This window comes from Periplaneta americana, chromosome 15 (genome assembly GCF_040183065.1).
Source record: "Periplaneta americana isolate PAMFEO1 chromosome 15, P.americana_PAMFEO1_priV1, whole genome shotgun sequence".
NCBI lineage: Eukaryota > Metazoa > Arthropoda > Insecta > Blattodea > Blattidae > Periplaneta > Periplaneta americana.
This window is the reverse complement of record NC_091131.1, coordinates 7300270-7319924: the sequence shown is the minus strand read 5'-3', so window position 1 is coordinate 7319924 and position 19655 is coordinate 7300270. Positions and strand designations below refer to the sequence as shown.

The following is a 19655-nucleotide window of genomic DNA, read 5'->3' as shown; positions in this document are numbered from 1 at the left end:
GGCCAAGACCGACCAGCTGATTGCTGACCTCAGGTCCACATGCCGAATCAGAGGTGAACGATCATACATGGAAACTACATCAGGTAAAATAATTAAAGTGTATTACTTAGAAAAAATTATGTAAAATTTAATTTAATTGCTAGTCTAAATATTAAGTAGTACAAAACCTATTTTCTTACTAAGCCAATTATGTAAGATCAATTTTTAGAGTATTTTAGGACATTTTTTCATGATTTATAGATCATCAAAATCCTAGCCCTACTCGTGATAGTAGAGATGGTATTAGAATATTTAAATTTTAACAAATAACTGAAATGGTTTCCAATTTATGTTATAGTACTCTGACTGCCATTGTTTATAAATTTGTTTTTCACCTTGTCAAAACTATGTAGCGTTGAGGAGTTTGCCTTGAAATGGAAGGAAGGCAAGTTTAATTTTACTGATATATTGCCATGTAGTCACCAGTAACATATCTGTAGTTAATTAATTTTGGTATACATTTTCAACAAAATGGAAGGGAACTTTTGAATCACCCTGTATTTCTAAAAAAAAAAAATATTTTACATCTTTGCATTTCTTGATATCCAATAATATATACACTGTTAAACATTTCAAATGCGTAACAAAGATATGATTTTCATGGAGGTAATTGTAACAGTAAGTTGTAAAAACTTTTGGTAGCAGGAGATTAAATAAATTTAAAAACTTGGTTTGGATCCCGAATCCGTGCTTGGACATGTTCCCACGTGCTCACAGACAGCCTGTGTGTTAAGATATTACTTCCCATGGCTCAGACCTTTATAAAGGGGCAAGAACCGCAAATTTCGAGAGCCTTAAGTTCATAATTCACGTGTCCGCCGAATGTTCAGAACGCAATGTTTTGTTTTTTGTACGACTCGCAGATTTCGTGTGCCGAACCCGGCGTTCTTGGGCTGGCAGTTCAATATTTGTGCGTTCTTAATTACGATTCGTGATATGAGGTTCCTTATTCCCGTCTGCAGGAAATTGTAAACGCCAATTAAACAAGTCTCTTATGCGATTCCGCAGCATTTCTCAAATATTCCGGAGAGCATGCAAATGATTCGGTAGTAATGAATCGCTGGCACGGAATTACAGACTTCTCGGCGTAATGTCTATAATCAGGCAGATCTTCGCGGCAATTTGCGTATCATTGACAACCACCCCAAGGCCGACTTATTAAATCGTGAGTTTATGATTCGCTGTGATTAGTCCAGTTTTTCAGCCCCACACATCCGGCTGGTGCCGAGGTATAAAACGCTGGGGACGCCGTCCCCGGGCTATTCGGCATGGCGCGCAACCTGGTGGCTCTCCTGGCAGTGACGGTCCTCCTCGGGGTCGCGCACCCCCGGCTGCTCGTCTTCCAGAACAACCTGCCGCAGACGCTGTGGGTGGGCGCCCTCGGGAAGGCGGGCAAGGCCGCCCCTAACAACGGGGGATGGACCATGTACCCCGGACAGCAAGTAAGTACGACCAGGCATCGAACTCACGATCAGTCAAGATGGGGCTCTTAGTTATCCGAAAGGCCAAGGCGGTAAAATTCATGTTCTGGGAATAATAAGTTAATTAAGCAGTAAAATATTGCTGCAATCGAAAAGTATTGGGAATAAATTTCAATAAGGAACAAAAATAAGTTTCCTTCCCAGGCAGGATTCGAACCACGAAAGTTTTAGTTACCAATGTATCGTGCTCTGGAGTGAACAAGGCTCTGAAATCAGTTACAAGGGTCGGTCCGGTTTTTTTGCCACTACTGTACATGTTTGTCGTTCTGGTTCACTGACATTGAGAGCTGCGCTACTACTTTTCATTCGGTAGAGATATAGTCCAAGCTCACACAACTTAACAGTTTTGGTACCAACTTCCTAGCTCTGCTTATCATCGTTAGTTAGCGAAATAAAATACCAACTCTTCCATAGAGTGTGACATTTATAGGAAAGTTTATTATTGTTTGCCTCAAAAAGCGAGGATGATTTCGGAAAAATTCTATGAACATTTTTGTAGTAAATCAAGTCTTCTATCATCTCCGTACCGATTGACCTTATTTTTTTTATACATCCTGTATACCAACATAATAATAGTACATTATGCAACGAGCCTATAATGAAGGTAATTAAGAAGTGAGTATGGATATTTATGAAGCGAGCGCAAGCGAGTTTCATAATTTTCATACGAGCTTCTTAATTACTATTATAGGCGAGTTTCACACGACTTTTTATGCTCGACCATATTTCTAACTTGATATTATTAATTGTCTTTGTATCTGACCTTGGCCAATGTCCCGTATGTTGTGAGATGTGCGCAGACGCGAAAGTATTGATCTTTTCCGAGGAACAGATGTTCATAATGACCTTGCTAGGCCATAAGAACCTACAGAGATAACATTAAAAATATATTAGACATTGAAAAACGAGATGACAAATTGAATTTATTTGGATATTATTTACAATTAACGCTAATTATTATAGTAACAGAACATAACCTTCTGCGACAGTATTGGATTTCCAGCCTCCGTGACTTTTCGCTAATTCTCTTTCGATTGCATATCAGAGAATAATCGATACTTGCGGTTTTATAACGGTACAAAGCTGACCTGTCATTGGCTGAACAGTTGTAACCTGAGTCGTCATTGGCTGAAAGACCTGACCTTTAATGAGTAGGTGTACTTTAATGAGGTCCATTAAAGGTCTGCTACCAGGTGTATAATTACTACATTTCGGCATGGTCGAGCATAAATTATATTATAGATATATTAATTTTGTCCTACAGAATTTATCTATAATATTGGCACTTAATATTTTAGGAGAAAAATTCATTGACACTTAATATTTTAGGAGAAAAATTCATTGACACTTAATATTTTAGAAGAAAAATTCATTGACACTTAATATTTTAGGAGAAAAATTCTCTTAGCTAGCAGTTCATAATAACTGCGGAATCCCGGCCAACCAAATCACTCAGCTGAGTGCGCTCCTAGTATAATGGCAGTTGACATTGGACATATACGTCAACATATATGCCTAACTTGGAGTCAGGCCATAAAGGGGAACATTGAAGGAGGAGAATTCGATCCGGTGTTGTGGATTGAATTCGGTGTAGCTCAGTGGTCAGAGCGCTTGGTACGTAGAACCAAGGACCCGGGTTCGATCCCCGGCGCCGGAGCGAATTTTTCTCCTAAAATATTAAAATAATGAATTATATTATAGAATAATATAATTTAGTATTTTATAAAATTATTTATCAAATTTTTTTGAAATTTGTATAGAATCTCTAGGTCTATGGTTTTACTTCTCATAGGAGATTTGCTTTTCCATTTTCCAGTCATTCAGTGCTATCAGATCAAGTAGAAGTGGTATTCGTCCCTTGCCACTTCGTCTTCCTACACTGATACGGACTTCAATGCTTGTTTTGAGAAGCTAGTTAAGGCTGTACGTTGCCATGGTTACGTCACAGGTGCGCGTGAACGTGGAGGAGACTTGGGCCGGCCGCTTCTGGGCTCGGACGGGCTGCCAGTTCGACAACAGCGGCTACGGCTTCTGCGAGACCGGGGACTGTAGCGGGCGTCTGCGGTGCTTGGGGGCGGCGGGGGCGCCCCCGGCCACCCTGGCGGAGTTCACGCTGTACGGCTGGCAGGGGCAGGACACCTACGACGTCAGCAACGTGGAGGGCTTCAACGTGCCCATACAGGTACGTAGATGCACCAGTTCTTAAGGCTGGTTCACAATAAACCGGAAACGAGAATCGGAACGAAAACGAAAACGGTAAAATTGTTAAAATGTATACATTTAAATGTGAGCATTCACAATTAACGAAAAGCTTGCCGGAGCCCGGGATCGGGAACGGAGAGTTGGCCAAGTTTCAACTTTGGCGTTGACGTTTCCGATCACAGCCCACTAGACTCATTCTATTGCCATCTAAAAGATATTTTGTCGTCGTATATTTTGTAGCAAGAAGACCGTGACATAACCTATGCATTATTTTGTTCTGTGCTGTGCATCATGGAGCAAGTTTTATTTGATGAGGATGTAATATTGAGTGTTGAGGAAAATCCTCACGTTTACGATAAGCGGCGCGCCTCGTATAAAGATGAGAAAATGAAGGAGAATACGTGGCTTTCAATAGCTGCATCTTTGAACACCGATCGGAAGTGAATGATATTTTATTACTGTATTGGTTGTATTACACACTACATATTCATGCTTGAATTCAATAACTACTGTTGTGTTCATTTTTGTTCTATTACAAACGTTTCTTCTCTAATTATTTTACGTTATGGTAGACTTCAAATAGGTTGTGATAATAAAGATGCATGGGCACATTTATAGTACCGTACCTAATGAAATGTTTCAGTTGAAATTTCGAAGTTGGTTAACCTGTGTTTATGTTGGCTGCCTTGTACTCATGAGAGAACGCCATTGGTCAATTATACACAAATAACATCAGAATGCGTAATATCGACTTTACATATCGTTATTGACATGCATATCGATATGCATAGTCGTCTACGTTCTCGGTTTATTGTGAACCAGCCTTTAGTCTATAGTGACCGTCAGATGTGGAGGTGTCCCGGTTTGGCACTCATGCAATCCCGTTAAATCAATCGGCTTCATTCAGTGCCTGAAGTAACAAAGATTTATTGTGATCGCTTATTGATTATTTAATACTTTTTATATTTAAAAGTCGAGCTGGTTGGCGCAGTTGGTATAGCGCTGGCCTTCTATGCCCGAGGTTGCGGGTTCGATCCCGGGCCAGGTCGATGGCTTTTAAGTGAGCTTAAAGTGTAAAAGAACTCTTGCGGGACAAAATTCCGGCACACCGGCGACGCTGATATAACCTCGGCAGTTGCGAGCGTCGTTAAATAAACCACGACATTTAAATTTAAAATAAATAAAATTACTGTACGAAAAATTAGCATAATAATAACATTAAAATTGGAGATTTATCTTTCGAAGAGGTGGAAAAATTCAAATATCTTGGAGCAATAGTAACAAATATAAATGACACTCGGAAGGAAATTAAACGCAGAATAAATATGGGAAATGCCTGTTATTATTCGGTTGAGAAGCTTTTGTCATCCAGTCTGCTGTCCAAAAATCTGAAAGTTAGAATTTATAAAACAGTTATATTACCGGTTGCTCTTTATGGTTGTGAAACTTGGACTCTCACTTTGAGAGAGGAACATAGGTTAAGGGTGTTTGAGAATAAGGTGCTTAGGAAAATATTTGGGGCTAAGAGGGATGAAGTTACAGGAGACTGGAGAAAGTTACACAACGCAGAACTGCACGCATTGTATTCTTCACCTGACATATTTAGGAACATTAAGTTCAGACGTTTGAGATGGGCAGGGCATGTAGCACGTATGGGCGAATCTAGAGATGCATATAGAGTTTAGTTTGGAGACCGGACGAAAGAAGACCTTTGGGGAGGCCAAGACGTAGATGGGAGGATAATATTAAAATGGATTTGAGGGAGGTGGGATATGATGATAGAGACTGGATTAATCTTGCTCAGAATAGGGACCAATGGCGGGCTTATGTGAGGGCGGCAATGAACCTTCGGGTTCCTTAAAAGCCATTTGTAAGTAAGTAAGTAAGTAAGTAAATAAGCTGTAATAATAATCATAATAATAATTATTATTATCATCATTATCATCATCATCATCATCATCATCATCATCATCAAACGGCACTGCTTAGCTCTCACACACATAATTAGGGGTGAGATTTTATGTGCTAAAAATCGGGAAACTATGTGATAAAAAAGGAAAAATATTTAATTACTTTTCAAAGTATTTTATGTGAATATAAACAATATGCAATACTCTCCAGTATAAATTATGCTGTCTCGCCAACTGCTGAAGAATTACAGTACATAATGAGATTCATCCTCAGGTTGTCCATCACAAATGACTGACGATTATCGCGGAACACTGCCTTGTACTGGGAAAAAGAGCGCCCTGGCCATTGAGAAACAACATGCACTCCCTAGAGACATGTTTATGATTGGAAACGAATACAGAGGCGGCTGATGTTTATGAAATTATAATTGCTTCCTGAATCAGCGTTATGATAACTTACAAGACACTCCTAAATGACGTATCAGTGTTTATGTGTGCTAGTTACAGTACAATTTTCTTTATTGTGACAGCTCTTATCGCTTGTGCTGCAGATCCACAGATAGGCAATTCCGAGAAACAATTGTCAGCTGTCACGTCTAAGTAACAGCACTGAACATTGGGGTCATGATTATTCTGAAATGGAGCTTTTGTCTAAAATTATTTGATCAAAACTTAATTTTTATGTGTTTATACTAATATTTGAAAAAAAAAATTCAAAATGTGTGTTTATGTGAAATAAATTTTAACCTTGCCCGAAACTTAAAATACAATTACGAGTTTCTATTATATTGCAAATATTTATTTACCTAAGAATCCAAGTCTTACTTATAATTTACCAAGAATTCGTCAAAGGTCGCCGAAATCAATAATTCTCCGTGGAGGAATGCGATCACCCGAGAAATATTATTCCTTCATGGTTCTACAATCTTAGAAATGCGTGAGAATTGTTTCTCAAATCTGTACTTTCATAGCTTGCCGCCATTTCGCTACAGAGAACTGCGTAAAACGAAACAATGACGAAATCTCGACCACATGTTCGCAGTATGATTTGTTTTTATATTTACTTTTTCTTCCGCTTAATTTGAAGAGCGATACAGTCAGAAAAATTCAGGGGGCTGCAGAACTCTGGAGACTTACTTCCAGACCGAAAGTCTCAATACCTTTCGCCCATACACGGAGAGATTTGCGTATGGATTTATATTTTTACAGATTTACCTCCATGTAAGTCTTTGCATGTATGGGGCTGTAATTAATAATGCACACAAAATGAATTGTCAGTTTTAGTAATATTGCTACGATTTCGTATCCTAGCAACCACATACAGTTAACATTATTTGTATTAACGCCGTATACAAAACTGTTTCTACAGTTCACTTGTAATTAATAATACACGTAGTATAAAGTTAACAGATTTTCTTCTGTCAGTTTTTTTAATATTATCACAATTTCGTATTCTAGCAACCACATATAGTAGTTAACAAAAATTGCGATAACGCCACATAACAAGACTGATTCTACGATTGAATAAAATTATAGTTAACTAGTGGCTTGTGCAGCAAATAGTGCTGCCAACTAAATTCGTTAGACGTTCAAATAAAAATTTTCAGATTTATTTTCAATGAAGAATACTTGTCTTTTTGATAGTTATTTGCTTCCATAATAATGAAACATACTCCCTCTGAATGGATTTTTTTAGGCCAAATACTTTCTCTTGAACCTATCCAACTTCAGTTTTTTAGTTTCAACGCGAAAACGCAAGTATCAATGTCAGGATGATAGCAGTAGCTATTTCAGGTCATTGTGGATTGTAGGCAAATGTTAAAAAAATGTCAGGTTTGCTAAGCTTTCGAACAATAGCATTTTCGTGTAGAACTTGAAATGTAGAGCGTAAAATCATTTTATCCTACTAAGAGATCTTGCTGAAATGATCTGGAGACTACAAAATTTTCTAGGCCTCTTATTTTATCATAAGTAATACCTTTTGATCTTTCCTTAGGAACTGTAATTTTTGTGCTCTCTCGAGCCAATACTGAAGACAATGACACATATCAATATCTACACTACACCGCCATTAAGTATATGAAAAAGACCCAACCCCACTGGGTTAATAAGTATAAAAATATTTGATTTTTAATAACAATATTATTATCTTACTTAAGTTTTGTAGTTATATATAGCAGCCACTCAGTACATTATAGAAATGAAGATCTAAATTAAGATATTCTCTACATTTACTTACATAACCTCAAAACGTTTCACTTTCATGTCGTCAATGTAGCATCAATATTATGTACAATTAATGAAAAAATAGATGCATCATGATATTAACTATAATACTATTTAATTTCTAATGGTAATAATGTCATCAAACCACCTCAAGTTTCGTAGATTTGAATATCCAATACACAGCTGTACTCAGAAAATTATACACTGCAGAATCAGTTTTTAATAAGAAATTGAATTGAGCTCTAAATATGTCGGCAATCCTGCAGGTCATGGCCTTCGTGTAATAGCCTATTGTTTATTGTAGTGTGTGTTTTGTTCTGAAATTCAATCAAGTCGGCCGTTATTGAATAAAATTAGTTCTCAAAACTGACAACAGATGGATTTTGGAAAATAGGAAAATTATGTAGGAAAATTGACATTTCACTGAAAACTACTACTTTTCCGAAAAAACTTTGGGTTCCAAGTTTCAAAATGAGGGGCCATTTATTAAAATCCGTTCAGCCGTTTTCCCGTAATTTCCATTACCAGTTCAAATTATATATATAGATAATGAATGTATAATAAAACGAAATTAACAGCGATTTTTCTTATGTCTTTTTTGTTTCTATAAAAAGTATACTGTTTTTTATATATATTATTTCTCATATGAGAAGATATTGATACAAGAGATTATTTTCTGTTTTCTGTTCCCATACAGTCTACATGTGAAGTGTGGTTTTATTCAAGTAACACACTCTATAATACTTGACTACGTAAAGGAACGGTTTGATTTTTGACTGGCTGTACAGATTAAGTGGAAGAAGTTATTGTTCTCCCAGATTCGACGTGTCATCTAACGTTCTTTGTTGTAGGCATGATTGCTTATTCTTCTGCCATCTGTAGAGAGAACAAAGAACTTCAATAAAGCAGTAGAAACGAATGGTGTAAAAAACCGCCTTGTTTCTGAATATTTCAATGTGTGTAGCTAATTTTGAATATGCTACGCAAACAGTGCACTACAGGCAAAGAAAACGACATCCAGATACTTCGTACAGATCCGAAAAAAAGGATATGCAACAGAATAGCATTTGTTGTGATAATGAAACTTACATCGAACAAAGTGCCGTTTCTGCGGGAGGGAAGTAAAACTGTGGGTCTCGTGTCGTATATTTGCGGCATGTAAAAGGATTCTACCGCTGATGGAAGGCTTCAGGCATAAAGTCACTGATATCGGCCACTGAGACTACCTCTACATTTCGACTTGGGTAATAAATGACCAGCACATTTTGCCTGGAGCCGTATGTCAGGGACAGAGTGCCTTTACATGCTATAATTCTACGACACGATCATCCAGCTTCACTTCCTCCTGCCTCAAGGAAGAAGTCAATTAAAGTTCATCTTTGGCAATGTTTGAAGTCTCGAACATGGCTCCATACGATAGAATGGTGGCTGCTACACCGTCACAGTATTTTCTCTATTTTAATTGTAATAACACTGAGAAGGAACAATTTGTCGTATCCGCAGTGATAGTACCGGTATTTCCAGGAATAATTTTGCGATAAACGCAAAAATCCACATAGAAATAAATAATATTATAGATACAATTGTCTCTGATTTGTTACAATTCGAAATAAATGTCTTCATGGCCAACCAAAATGAAATAAATGAAAAAAAAAAAAAAAAAAAACTTGCCACGCATCTTGCTGCTTAGCAACCTGCAACATGTTATTGTAAAAACAAATGAAGTTTGAAAATCATCGTATATGGACTCCATTCAAGATATTTCCAGCGGCTTGAGCAGCGAATGCTGTAATATTTTTAATTTCCACATCACAACGAAAAGTTATATTTGTTCTCATAAAATTTCTGCACATTTAAAGGACAAAACTAAAATTCTTTCAGTGATTTATTATCACAATACACTGCTCTCTTAAATTGACTGAGCATATTGAAAATTAAATCAATGGCTTTCCTAAAACAAGCTATAAAATGTTTCATATAAAATAATTTCTTTCTCGAAAAGGAAGCAAAAACTAGCAAAATTGTATTAAAGTCTTTTGTTTGAAATACCTCAAAGAATACCCTTGAATTTAATGATATTACTTACGGTTCATTCTGTGTATAAAACGTCAGTAACAGAATTTGGAGAAATTTCAACGATTCTTTGATTTTTACAGCAACTTAAAGATTTTGTATATTTGTATTTATTAACATTCCATGGTATTCATACATTGCTTCACAGCTAGAATATGGAACAAGTCAAAAAACTTAATCTATACTAATAATAAATCTGTAGCCGAAATTTTTCTGGTAATTTTCGATTTTCCAAAAATAATTGGTCCTAACATATACAATTAACTACCCTGAAACCGAAAATCACTTTTTTTGAATTTTTGTTTGTATGTCTGTCTGTCTGTATGTTTGTTACCTTTTCACGCGATAACGGCTGAACGGATTTCGATGAAAATTGGAATATAAATTAAGTTCGTTGTAACTTAGATTTTAGGCTATATGGCATTCAAAATACATTATTTAAAAGGGGGTTATAAGGGGGCCTGAATTAAATAAATCGAAATATCTCGCTTATTATTGATTTTTGTGAAAAATGTTACATAACAAACGTTTCTTTAAAAATAATTTCCGATAAGTTTTATTCCATGAAAAAGTTTGATAGGACTAATATTTAATGAGATAAATGAGTTTTAAAATTAAAATAACTGCCATCTAAGGCCGTGTAATGAATTAAAAAACAAATGACTTCGTCTATAAGGGGCCTTGGACAGCAACAATCAAAAGCTATGAAAGATAGCCTATAGAGAATGTTTCTGTGGTTGTATGAAGTAATCTCGGAAGCTAAATTAACCGATTTGTATAATTAATTATTATTTCACCATTGGAAAGTGTAGTTTCTCTAGATGGACGTAATGCTATAATATTAATAATAATAATGATTTATTTAACCTGGCAGAGTTAAGGCCATACGGCCTTCTCTAACACTCAACCAGGAGTAAAAACTGCGTTATAGAAACACTACAAATTTACAAAGTACACACAAAACTGAATAAGATAATAATAATAAAATGTAAACAACAAGTAAGAAGAAACCAGACATAATATATAACATACAGAAAGAAAGAAAAAAGCATAATAAAATGTCAGGTCAAAAATAAATGAGGCCTACAAAGTATAAAAAAATAAGAATTATTGATAATAATAATAATAATAATAATAAATAAGAATAGTAATGATAATAATGATAATAATAATATTAATAATAATAATAATAAATAAAATAATAATAACAGGCCTAATAGTAATAATAATAATACTAATAGTAGTAATACAATAGTGCAGTACAAAGCATACAATGAATACAATATTTTTAAGTATACACAGTAAGGAAAATTATGTTTATATGTAGCTCAACTTATCACATTAGAGATATACCATTATCGGAAAATATGCAAACAAAAATATAAAATAAGTTGAATATCACTAGAACATAAAAAAAAAAATGTGAATACGTGGAAACATGCAATACAACACTTGTCATAATAGTAAGTTAGTTTGGCAACTCGTCATAAGATAATTTTCTAACTTGGATTTGAAAGATTTCAATGTTCGGCAGCCCTTGACTTCAGGCGGCAGAGAGTTCCAGTGACGAGAGGTAGCAACAGTGAAAGATGAGGAATACAGAGATGATGTGTGAAGTGGAATTTCTAGCGTGTTATCGCGTTGTGATCGAGTATTAATATTATGATAGCGAGAGAGAGTATGAAAACGAGCGAATAAATAATAGAGGGATGAAGTGTGCATAATTCGATATAGGAGAGAAAGTGAGTGCAGATTTCTCCTCTCATGTAACCTAAGCCATGATAACTTCTCGAAAGAAGGTGAGATATGATCATAGTATCGAACATTACAAATGAAGCGGACGCACGCTTTATGAACACGCTGTAGTTTCTGGGCGGAATCAATCCTGAGATCACTGAACAAAACGTCGCAATAATCGAAATGAGGTAGAATGAGTGTCTGTACCAGCGTCTGTTTTAATTTAGATGGATAATGATACAATCTTTTTAGTGAATGGAGAATAGAGAATGCCTTCTTACATGTATATTTAATATGCGTATCCCAACTAAGATTAGATTCGAAATGCACTCCGAGATTTTTTACGGTAGAGCTAAACGGGATGATTGTTTTATCCAGTTTCACAGGTGGAATATTCAGGTCGTTGACTTCAGGAATTAATCTACGGTTCGCGAACAGAATAGCCTGTGATTTACATGCGTTTAGGTTAAGCCCAAATTGTTGAGACCAGGAAGAGATGGAATCAAGATCTTCATTAAGACTATTAATGCTATCATTTAGTGCATCAGGACGCGCTGAAATATACAATTGAACGTCGTCTGCATATATTTGATATCTGCAGTGCTTAAATGATTTAGAAATTCCATTTATATAAATAGAGAAGAGCAAGGGGCCTAATACTGATCCCTGAGGAACTCCTGTATCTACAGTACGCCAGGATGAGAAACGATTATTAGATATGACACGCTGCTGGCGGCCAGTAAGGTAGGAGTACATCCAGGTGATAGCACTATCAGAAAGGTGTAGCGTTTGTAGTTTAGTCAATAGTAGATCGAAGTCAACAGAATCAAAGGCTTTGCTATAGTCCAATAAAACTAGTACAGTAGCCTGTCGTTTATCCATGGCTGCGCGTAACATTCAACAAAGCAGTAGAAGTGCTATGGCCATTTCTGAATCCTGATTGTAAAGGGTCTAAAAGATTAAATTCTATTAGGTAGTCTGACAACTGCTTATGAATGATGCGTTCCAGGGCTTTGGATAAAACGGGAAGAATGGAGATTGGCCTATAGTCTTTTGCAGAAGTTGGTGAATTTACTTTAGGAAGTGGGCGTACCAAAGCTGTTGCGGATAAACAGACGTGATAACTGAAGAATTGAAAATATGGGTTATTACAGGAAGCACGATATCAACTAACTTATTGATAAAGACTATGCTTATGTTGTCAGAGCCTTGTGCTTTAGATTTAATGCTTTTAAGAGCCCTTCTTACTTCAGAATCAGTAATGTGCGAGAAGAAAAATTTTTCGCGAGAAGGAGGAGGATTAGCTAGGAGAGTATTAATTGTATTTAGTTTTGACTGTTTTTCAGGTCGTATAGTGGGAGGTGAGGTAAAGTATTCATTGAGTTTATCAAGTGGTATGTTTATAACTTCAGCTTCTGATGCTTTCTTCCCTACTCCCATATCACGTAAGTTATTCCAAAGACACCGCGGGGGAACGGACGGGTCGACGAGACTCAGAGCGTGACGGCTCTGATATAATATAATATAATATAATATAATATAATATAATATAATATAATATAATATAATATAATATAACATAGTCCACACCTGTGGAGTAAAGGGTCAGCGCGTCTGGCTGCGAAACCAGGTGGCCCGGGTTCGATTCCCGGTCGGGGCAAGTTACCTGGTTGAGGTTTTTCCCGGGGTTTTCCCTCAACCCAATATGAGCAAATGCTGGGTAACTTTCGGTGTCGGACCCCGGACTCATTTCACCGGCATTATCACCTTCATCTCATTCAGACGCTAAATAACCTAAGATGTTGATAAAGCGTCGTAAAATAACCTACTGAAAAAAACATAACATAACATAACATAACATAATATAATATAATATAATATAATATAATATAATATAATATAATATAATATAATATAATATAATATAATATAATATAATATAATATGTAATATTATATAATATAATTTAAGTTATTTGAAGGGTTCACAACCATAGTGGGCCAAGCGCCATTTACTGAATACGTAGAAAACAAGGGTTAAAATTAAGTTATTACCATAATTCAATGGAAACCTATAACAAGTAAAATAAAATATACACATTAAATCTAAATGATGTCAATCTTCATTAAACTATGGTTGCATGTAATAAAAGTTAAGAAACAGGTTAAAGGAATTGTCATTGCACCAATTGAGTGTTTCTGGACCAAAATGATCGCATTTTAATTATTTGGATGCAATTTAAATTAAGTAACATATTAAACGATTTATCCTTCTATCAAACACGAATGTTCCCTGTATCAAACGTCCTATTTTAATTATGTAATTACTTTATATTTATTTCTAACGGGTGCAGCGGAGCGCACGGGTACGGCTAGTACTATTATAAAATCTTAATTTATAGTCACAGTCTAGATGAAATATATACAGACGAGATTTACAATATAGCCTACTAGTACAACACAAAGTTTTAGTATCAATTTCATGAAGTGTTATTGAATGTCATGAATTCACCTACAGAATAGAAGGCGTGAGAAATTAGGTACTTCTTTAATTTGGCCCTAAATAATTTTATGTTTTAAGTTTCATTTTTTATATCGATAGGGAGGCTATTAAAAATTTTTACTGCCATATAACGCACTCCTTTTTGATAGCACGATAGACTTGCCGATGGAGTATGAAAGTCATTTTTTTGACGTATATTTATGCTATGAATTGCTGGATTAGTTACAAAGTTTTCACGATTACATAAGAGGAAGATTATTAATGAAAATATATACTGACAAGCCATGGGCATTATTTGTTTTTTGGAAATAGTCCTACACGATTCCCTAGATTTGGCACCTACTATTATTCTAATTACTCTTTTTTTGTAATAGGAATATATTGTTACTATCTGTGGAATTTCCCCAGAATGCAGGTTCCTAAAAAAATAAACTTTGAGTTGTTTCTCTTTTGATCTATGCCGTTTATCCACTTTAGTTATCGAGAAAAGATTTCTAATTTTTTTCATAATGAAGAGGAGTTTCATGTTTACCCGTTTATTTAAATTTGCTGGATGGGTTTCGTCCAAAATGTCTGCAGGCCTATAGGTGTTGTCCTGGTGTAAAATTGTCGGCACACAGAAGCTCACATGGATGTGAGTGATGATGAAACTTTGGTTTTTTTATGCTGGATAATCTCGGAATGACATCTCTTCAGCAATGCTGTATACAAATTTAGTAACTCGCTTTTTTCGTAGCGCTGGAATTAGTGATGACGCCCGAGTGTGAAGATGGCCTTGGATGTGCCCGCCCATCCATTGGCCACGCAGCTCAATTGGGCATTTGTTCCGTATAACACAATTAGTTGCGACTTAATCGCATCAGAGTTACATCAGAACCAAGAAAAGCTATTCTTTACTTCCTCGTAACAACCAACAATTTGAAGTGCGATAGGACCTTATTGGTACAGAACATCGGGGACGACGAGGGCAGCGACGTGTACCAAACCCTCGACCTTGACCTACTCAGTTTCATCTTAAATCAGATCTCTCTCCCTCACGAAACCGATCCAATTTGAGCTGACGGAGCTGAACTTGGTCTCTGGCAGGCAAGATAGTATCGAGAATTAGCAAACTTCTGTTGCTTGTTGGAGTCTTTTGATCAGGTCAAATTCCAGCTCAACCCAAGCTTGCATCGTCCCGATTTCCTACCTATTGCGTGAACTATATTCCGGGCTTACTTACTTACTGGCTTTTAAGGAACCCGGAGGTTCATTGCCGCCTCACATAAGCCCGCCATTGGTCCCTATCCTGAGCAAGATTAATCCAGTCTCTATCATCATATCCCACCTCCCTCAAATCCATTTTAATATTATCTTCCCATCTACGTCTCGGCCTCCCCAAAGGTCTTTTTCCCTCCGGCCTCCCAACTAACACTCTATATGCATTTCTGGATTCGCCCATAAGTGCTACATGCCCTGCCCATCTCAAACGTCTGGATTTAATGTTCCTAATTATGTCAGGTTAAGAATACAATGCATGCAGTTCTGTGCTGTGTAACTTTCTCCATTCTCCTGTAACTTCATCCCTCTTAGCCCCAAATATTTTCCTAAGCACCTTATTCTCAAACACCCTTAACCTATGTTCCTCTCTCAAAGTGAGAGTCCAAGTTTCACAACCATAAAGAACAACCGGTAATATAACTGTTTTATAAATTCTAACTTTCAGATTTTTTGACAGCAGACTGGATGATAAAAGCTTCTCAACCGAATAATAACAGGCATTTCCCATATTTATTCTGTGTTTAACTTCCTCCCGAGTATCATTTATATTTGTTACTGTTGCTCCAAGACATTTGAACTTCTCCACCTCTTCAAAAGATAAATTTACAATTTTTATAGTTCCATTTCGTACAATATTCTGGTCACGAGACATAATCATATACTTTGTATTTTCGGGATTTACTTCCAAACCTATCTCTCTACTTGCTTCCAGTAAAATTCCCGTGTTTTTCCTAATCGTTTGTGGATTTTTTTCTAACATATTCACGTCATCCGCATAGACAAGCAGCTGATGTAACCCGTTCAATTCCAAACCCTCTCTGTTATCCTGGACTTTCCTAATGGCATATTCTAGAGCGAAGTTAAAAAGTAAAGGTGATTGTGCATCTCCCTGCTTTAGCCCGCAGTGAATTGGAAAAGCATAAGATAGAAACTGGCCTTTACGGACTCTGCTGTAAGTTTCACTAAGACACATTTTAATTAATCAATACACTATCTTCAGAAATACGTATATACGGTATATTAGATTTACGAAAACATTCTGTAATGCTACTAATTAAATAGACCTATATCTGAAAATTTCACTTTTGTATAAGAACAGTTGAGAAAATATTTCTTTTGAATAAAAAAATCAAACTTGTGAAAAATGAGCATTAAAATTAAAACTTACATTCTTATAATGCACTTATACTTCTCAGGCAAATCTAAAAATTACTATGGATACAGTTTTAATAAGTTCTCTTCCCTTTATCTATTGAATCAGTGCTGGCCATTCCTGAATATAGCTCGACCAAGCGGCATATACCACCTCTTTCGTCTGTCTCTTTCCTTTCCGCTGTAAAGCGCTCAGGCTCTCCTGAGCTCTAAAGCGCGTGCTTTTTCCTATGGGCATCAATTGACATGCCTGGTTTAAATGATTACTTGTATGTACTTTGTCTGTGAACTATAATATAATAAATATCATGTCAAATAGGAGGTAAGGTTATATAACTGATGTCCGCAGATCACGCCGCTGGCAGCCATCGCCAGTCCGTACAACCCGTACCGCTGCGGCGCGGCCGGGTGTCGCGCTAACCTGCTGCCCAACTGCCCCTCCGCCCTGCGACAGTACAGCCGCAGCGGCCGCGTCATCGGCTGCAAGAGCGCCTGCATCGCCTTCAACGCCGACCACTTCTGCTGCCGCGGCCTGTACGCCAGCGCGCAGAACTGCGACCCGGCGCGCTGGCCCGTCAACTACCCGGCCTACTTCAAGGGGGCCTGCCCCGGCGCCTTCAGCTACAGCTTCGACAACGCCACCAGCACCTTCTCCTGCGCCAAGAACGGCTACCGCATCAACTTCGGGTAGATCTATAATGCGCGTCAGGTACGAGGGCGACTGGCTCGGACCTCTTCTGCGCAGTCACGTGACATCGTGAATCAGCTTTGTTCAGCTACTGACCGTTGAAGTAGCCATATTAATTCTTCTATGCTTCATTATTGACTATTTTTAATCAATATATATACAGGGTGTCCCAGAAATCTCCATTCACAGGGAATGCCACTTAAAAATAAAATTGTCGCAGAATGTGCTCAATATAACTGCCTTTGAGAGTCAGGCACAGGTTAGTGAATGTGTTCGAACCTGTTCCGATGCAAAAGCTGTATTAGGCATCGATGATAAGGGCTTACAGATAAAGGATGTTGGAGGGAAAAGAAGGAATTTCATGTTTATCGATCTTATGGTATACAGCGCATTCCATAGGCGGCAACTGGGACTATAGAACTGTCCAGTCATAAAAAAATAATGATGAAAGTAGAAAATATATCCGTGTAAGATAACATTAAATATTTGGTACGGTCGACCTGGTTGGCGAGTTGGTATAGCGCTGGCCTTCTATGCCCAAGGTTGCGGGTTCTCATGTCAGTAGATTTACTGGCATGTAAAAGAATTCCTGCGGGACAAAATTCCGGCAAACCCGGCGACGCTGATATAACCTCTGCAGTTGCGAGCGTCGTTAAATAAAACATAACATTTTTTTTGGTACGCTAATTGAAAAACAGGAATGTTTAGGCATTAAAACTTGTTTTTCTCGATAATGATGTGCCGTCACGACCCTGTTTTCTCCCGACATCTTTAAGATGTTTCAAGTCCCGGATTTTCTCCTGTTAGACCTACGACTTAAGATGACTCCAAAGGTAGAAATTAAGGGGCGTGAGATCTGGGGAGCGGGTTGGCCACATTGAGCATACTATATGACATTTTTATTTTAAACTTGTTTCATATATATGGAGACTTTTGGGACATCCTGTAATTTGTAAGGAATAAAAGTAAGAAATGTGGTATTCCCGATATGTGTAACAGCCTACCAACAAACTAAAAGTCTATTTACTCTCAGTATTACACGATTCTTCATGCGCAGAAGAGTTCTGATTCACATCTGACGTACAGGCGTCGTCAACTTGTCGCTCGCGCCTCTGCGGCGGTAGTTCATGTTGACTTGTAGTTTGTTCTAGTAGTGTAATGAAGTACTATTAACATCACATGTAGTTTCAGCATACTAAACACTTATATTTTTATTTATTTACGTTGTTAGTCATCGCAGTCTATAGTTGTGTTCAGATAAGTTGAACTGCTTTTGTAAATAAACACGCCCATTGTCAGCGGCGTATAACTTAATATCAAAACAGTTCTCTTTTGGAAGAAGATATTATCATGTCCTATACCAAATTAAGCCAGAATTTGTTTTCACCTTACCATGCTCTGCACAAAAAAAAAAAAAAAAAAAAAAAAAAAAAAAAAAAAAAAAAAAAAAAAAACATTATCCTTTTCCTCAATTTCCTATTAGAAGCAACGGGACATCCTCGGCATCATCTCGCTATCACCAATTCGATCGAAGCTAAATAATCCAGTAATTGATACAGCATCGTTAAATAGCGAAGTTAAAAAATGACGTTCCATGCATTTGTCATGGGCTGCATGGCACGCTCCCACATTTACTAGCCCTAATATAGATTTCTGCTAATATACAGGGTGTCTACTGTGAATCTCTAACATTTGAAAGTTTATTTTTAGCTTAATGTCAGGATGCATAGCTGTGATTGTAGTCGGAAAATAATTGTGGACTCAAAACGTTTATATAGCAATTTCGTAGTACACGCCAGAGCCAAGTAATGCTGCAAAAATGAGTCATTTATAAAATGGCGGCTCCTAGCGGCGTGCCCATGTTGTTAGGAGTTATGCAGAGACAAAATCAGTTATTCAAGTGTAAAGAAACTTCCATCATGAGTACAATAACGTCCTGCCGAAATTAAGACTATCCAGGAGTGGTGTAGTAAGTTTTTGGCTAACGGTAGTGCGTTGAAAGGACACGGAGGTGGGAACCCCGGTATCCAGGCAGAGGCTGTTGAAAATGTGCAGAGATCGTTTGAAAGAAGTCAGTCAGACAAGCAACGAAAGAACTTTAAATGAAACGGTTAATGGTACACAAATTTCTTCACTAACGATTACATTTTGACGCCTGCAAAGTACAGATTTTGCAGGAAATCAAACCCAGCGACCGACCAAAGCGAGAATCATTTGCAATCTATGTTGGATCGCATTGCTGATGACAAAATCTTTTCATCGCGCATAATGTTTTCAGACGAGGCCACTTTTCATCTTTCAGGAAAAGTCAATCGCAACAATGTATGGATTTGGGGCTCTGAAAATCCCCATGCAGTGCAAAAATCAATGTTTGGTGTGATCTTC

General features: G+C 37.1%; 1 protein-coding gene across 1 annotated transcript; it reads left to right on the top strand.

Moving 5' to 3' along the window:
- Positions 1-582: 582 nt before the first annotated feature.
- LOC138715825 (uncharacterized) lies at positions 583-18584 on the top strand. The gene is made up of 3 exons (XM_069848925.1): positions 583-1481; positions 3469-3702; positions 16932-18584. Exons 1-3 carry the CDS (start codon positions 1308-1310, stop codon positions 17271-17273), a joined length of 750 nt encoding a protein of 249 aa, XP_069705026.1. The 5' UTR covers positions 583-1307; the 3' UTR covers positions 17274-18584.
- Positions 18585-19655: the final 1071 nt, after the last annotated feature.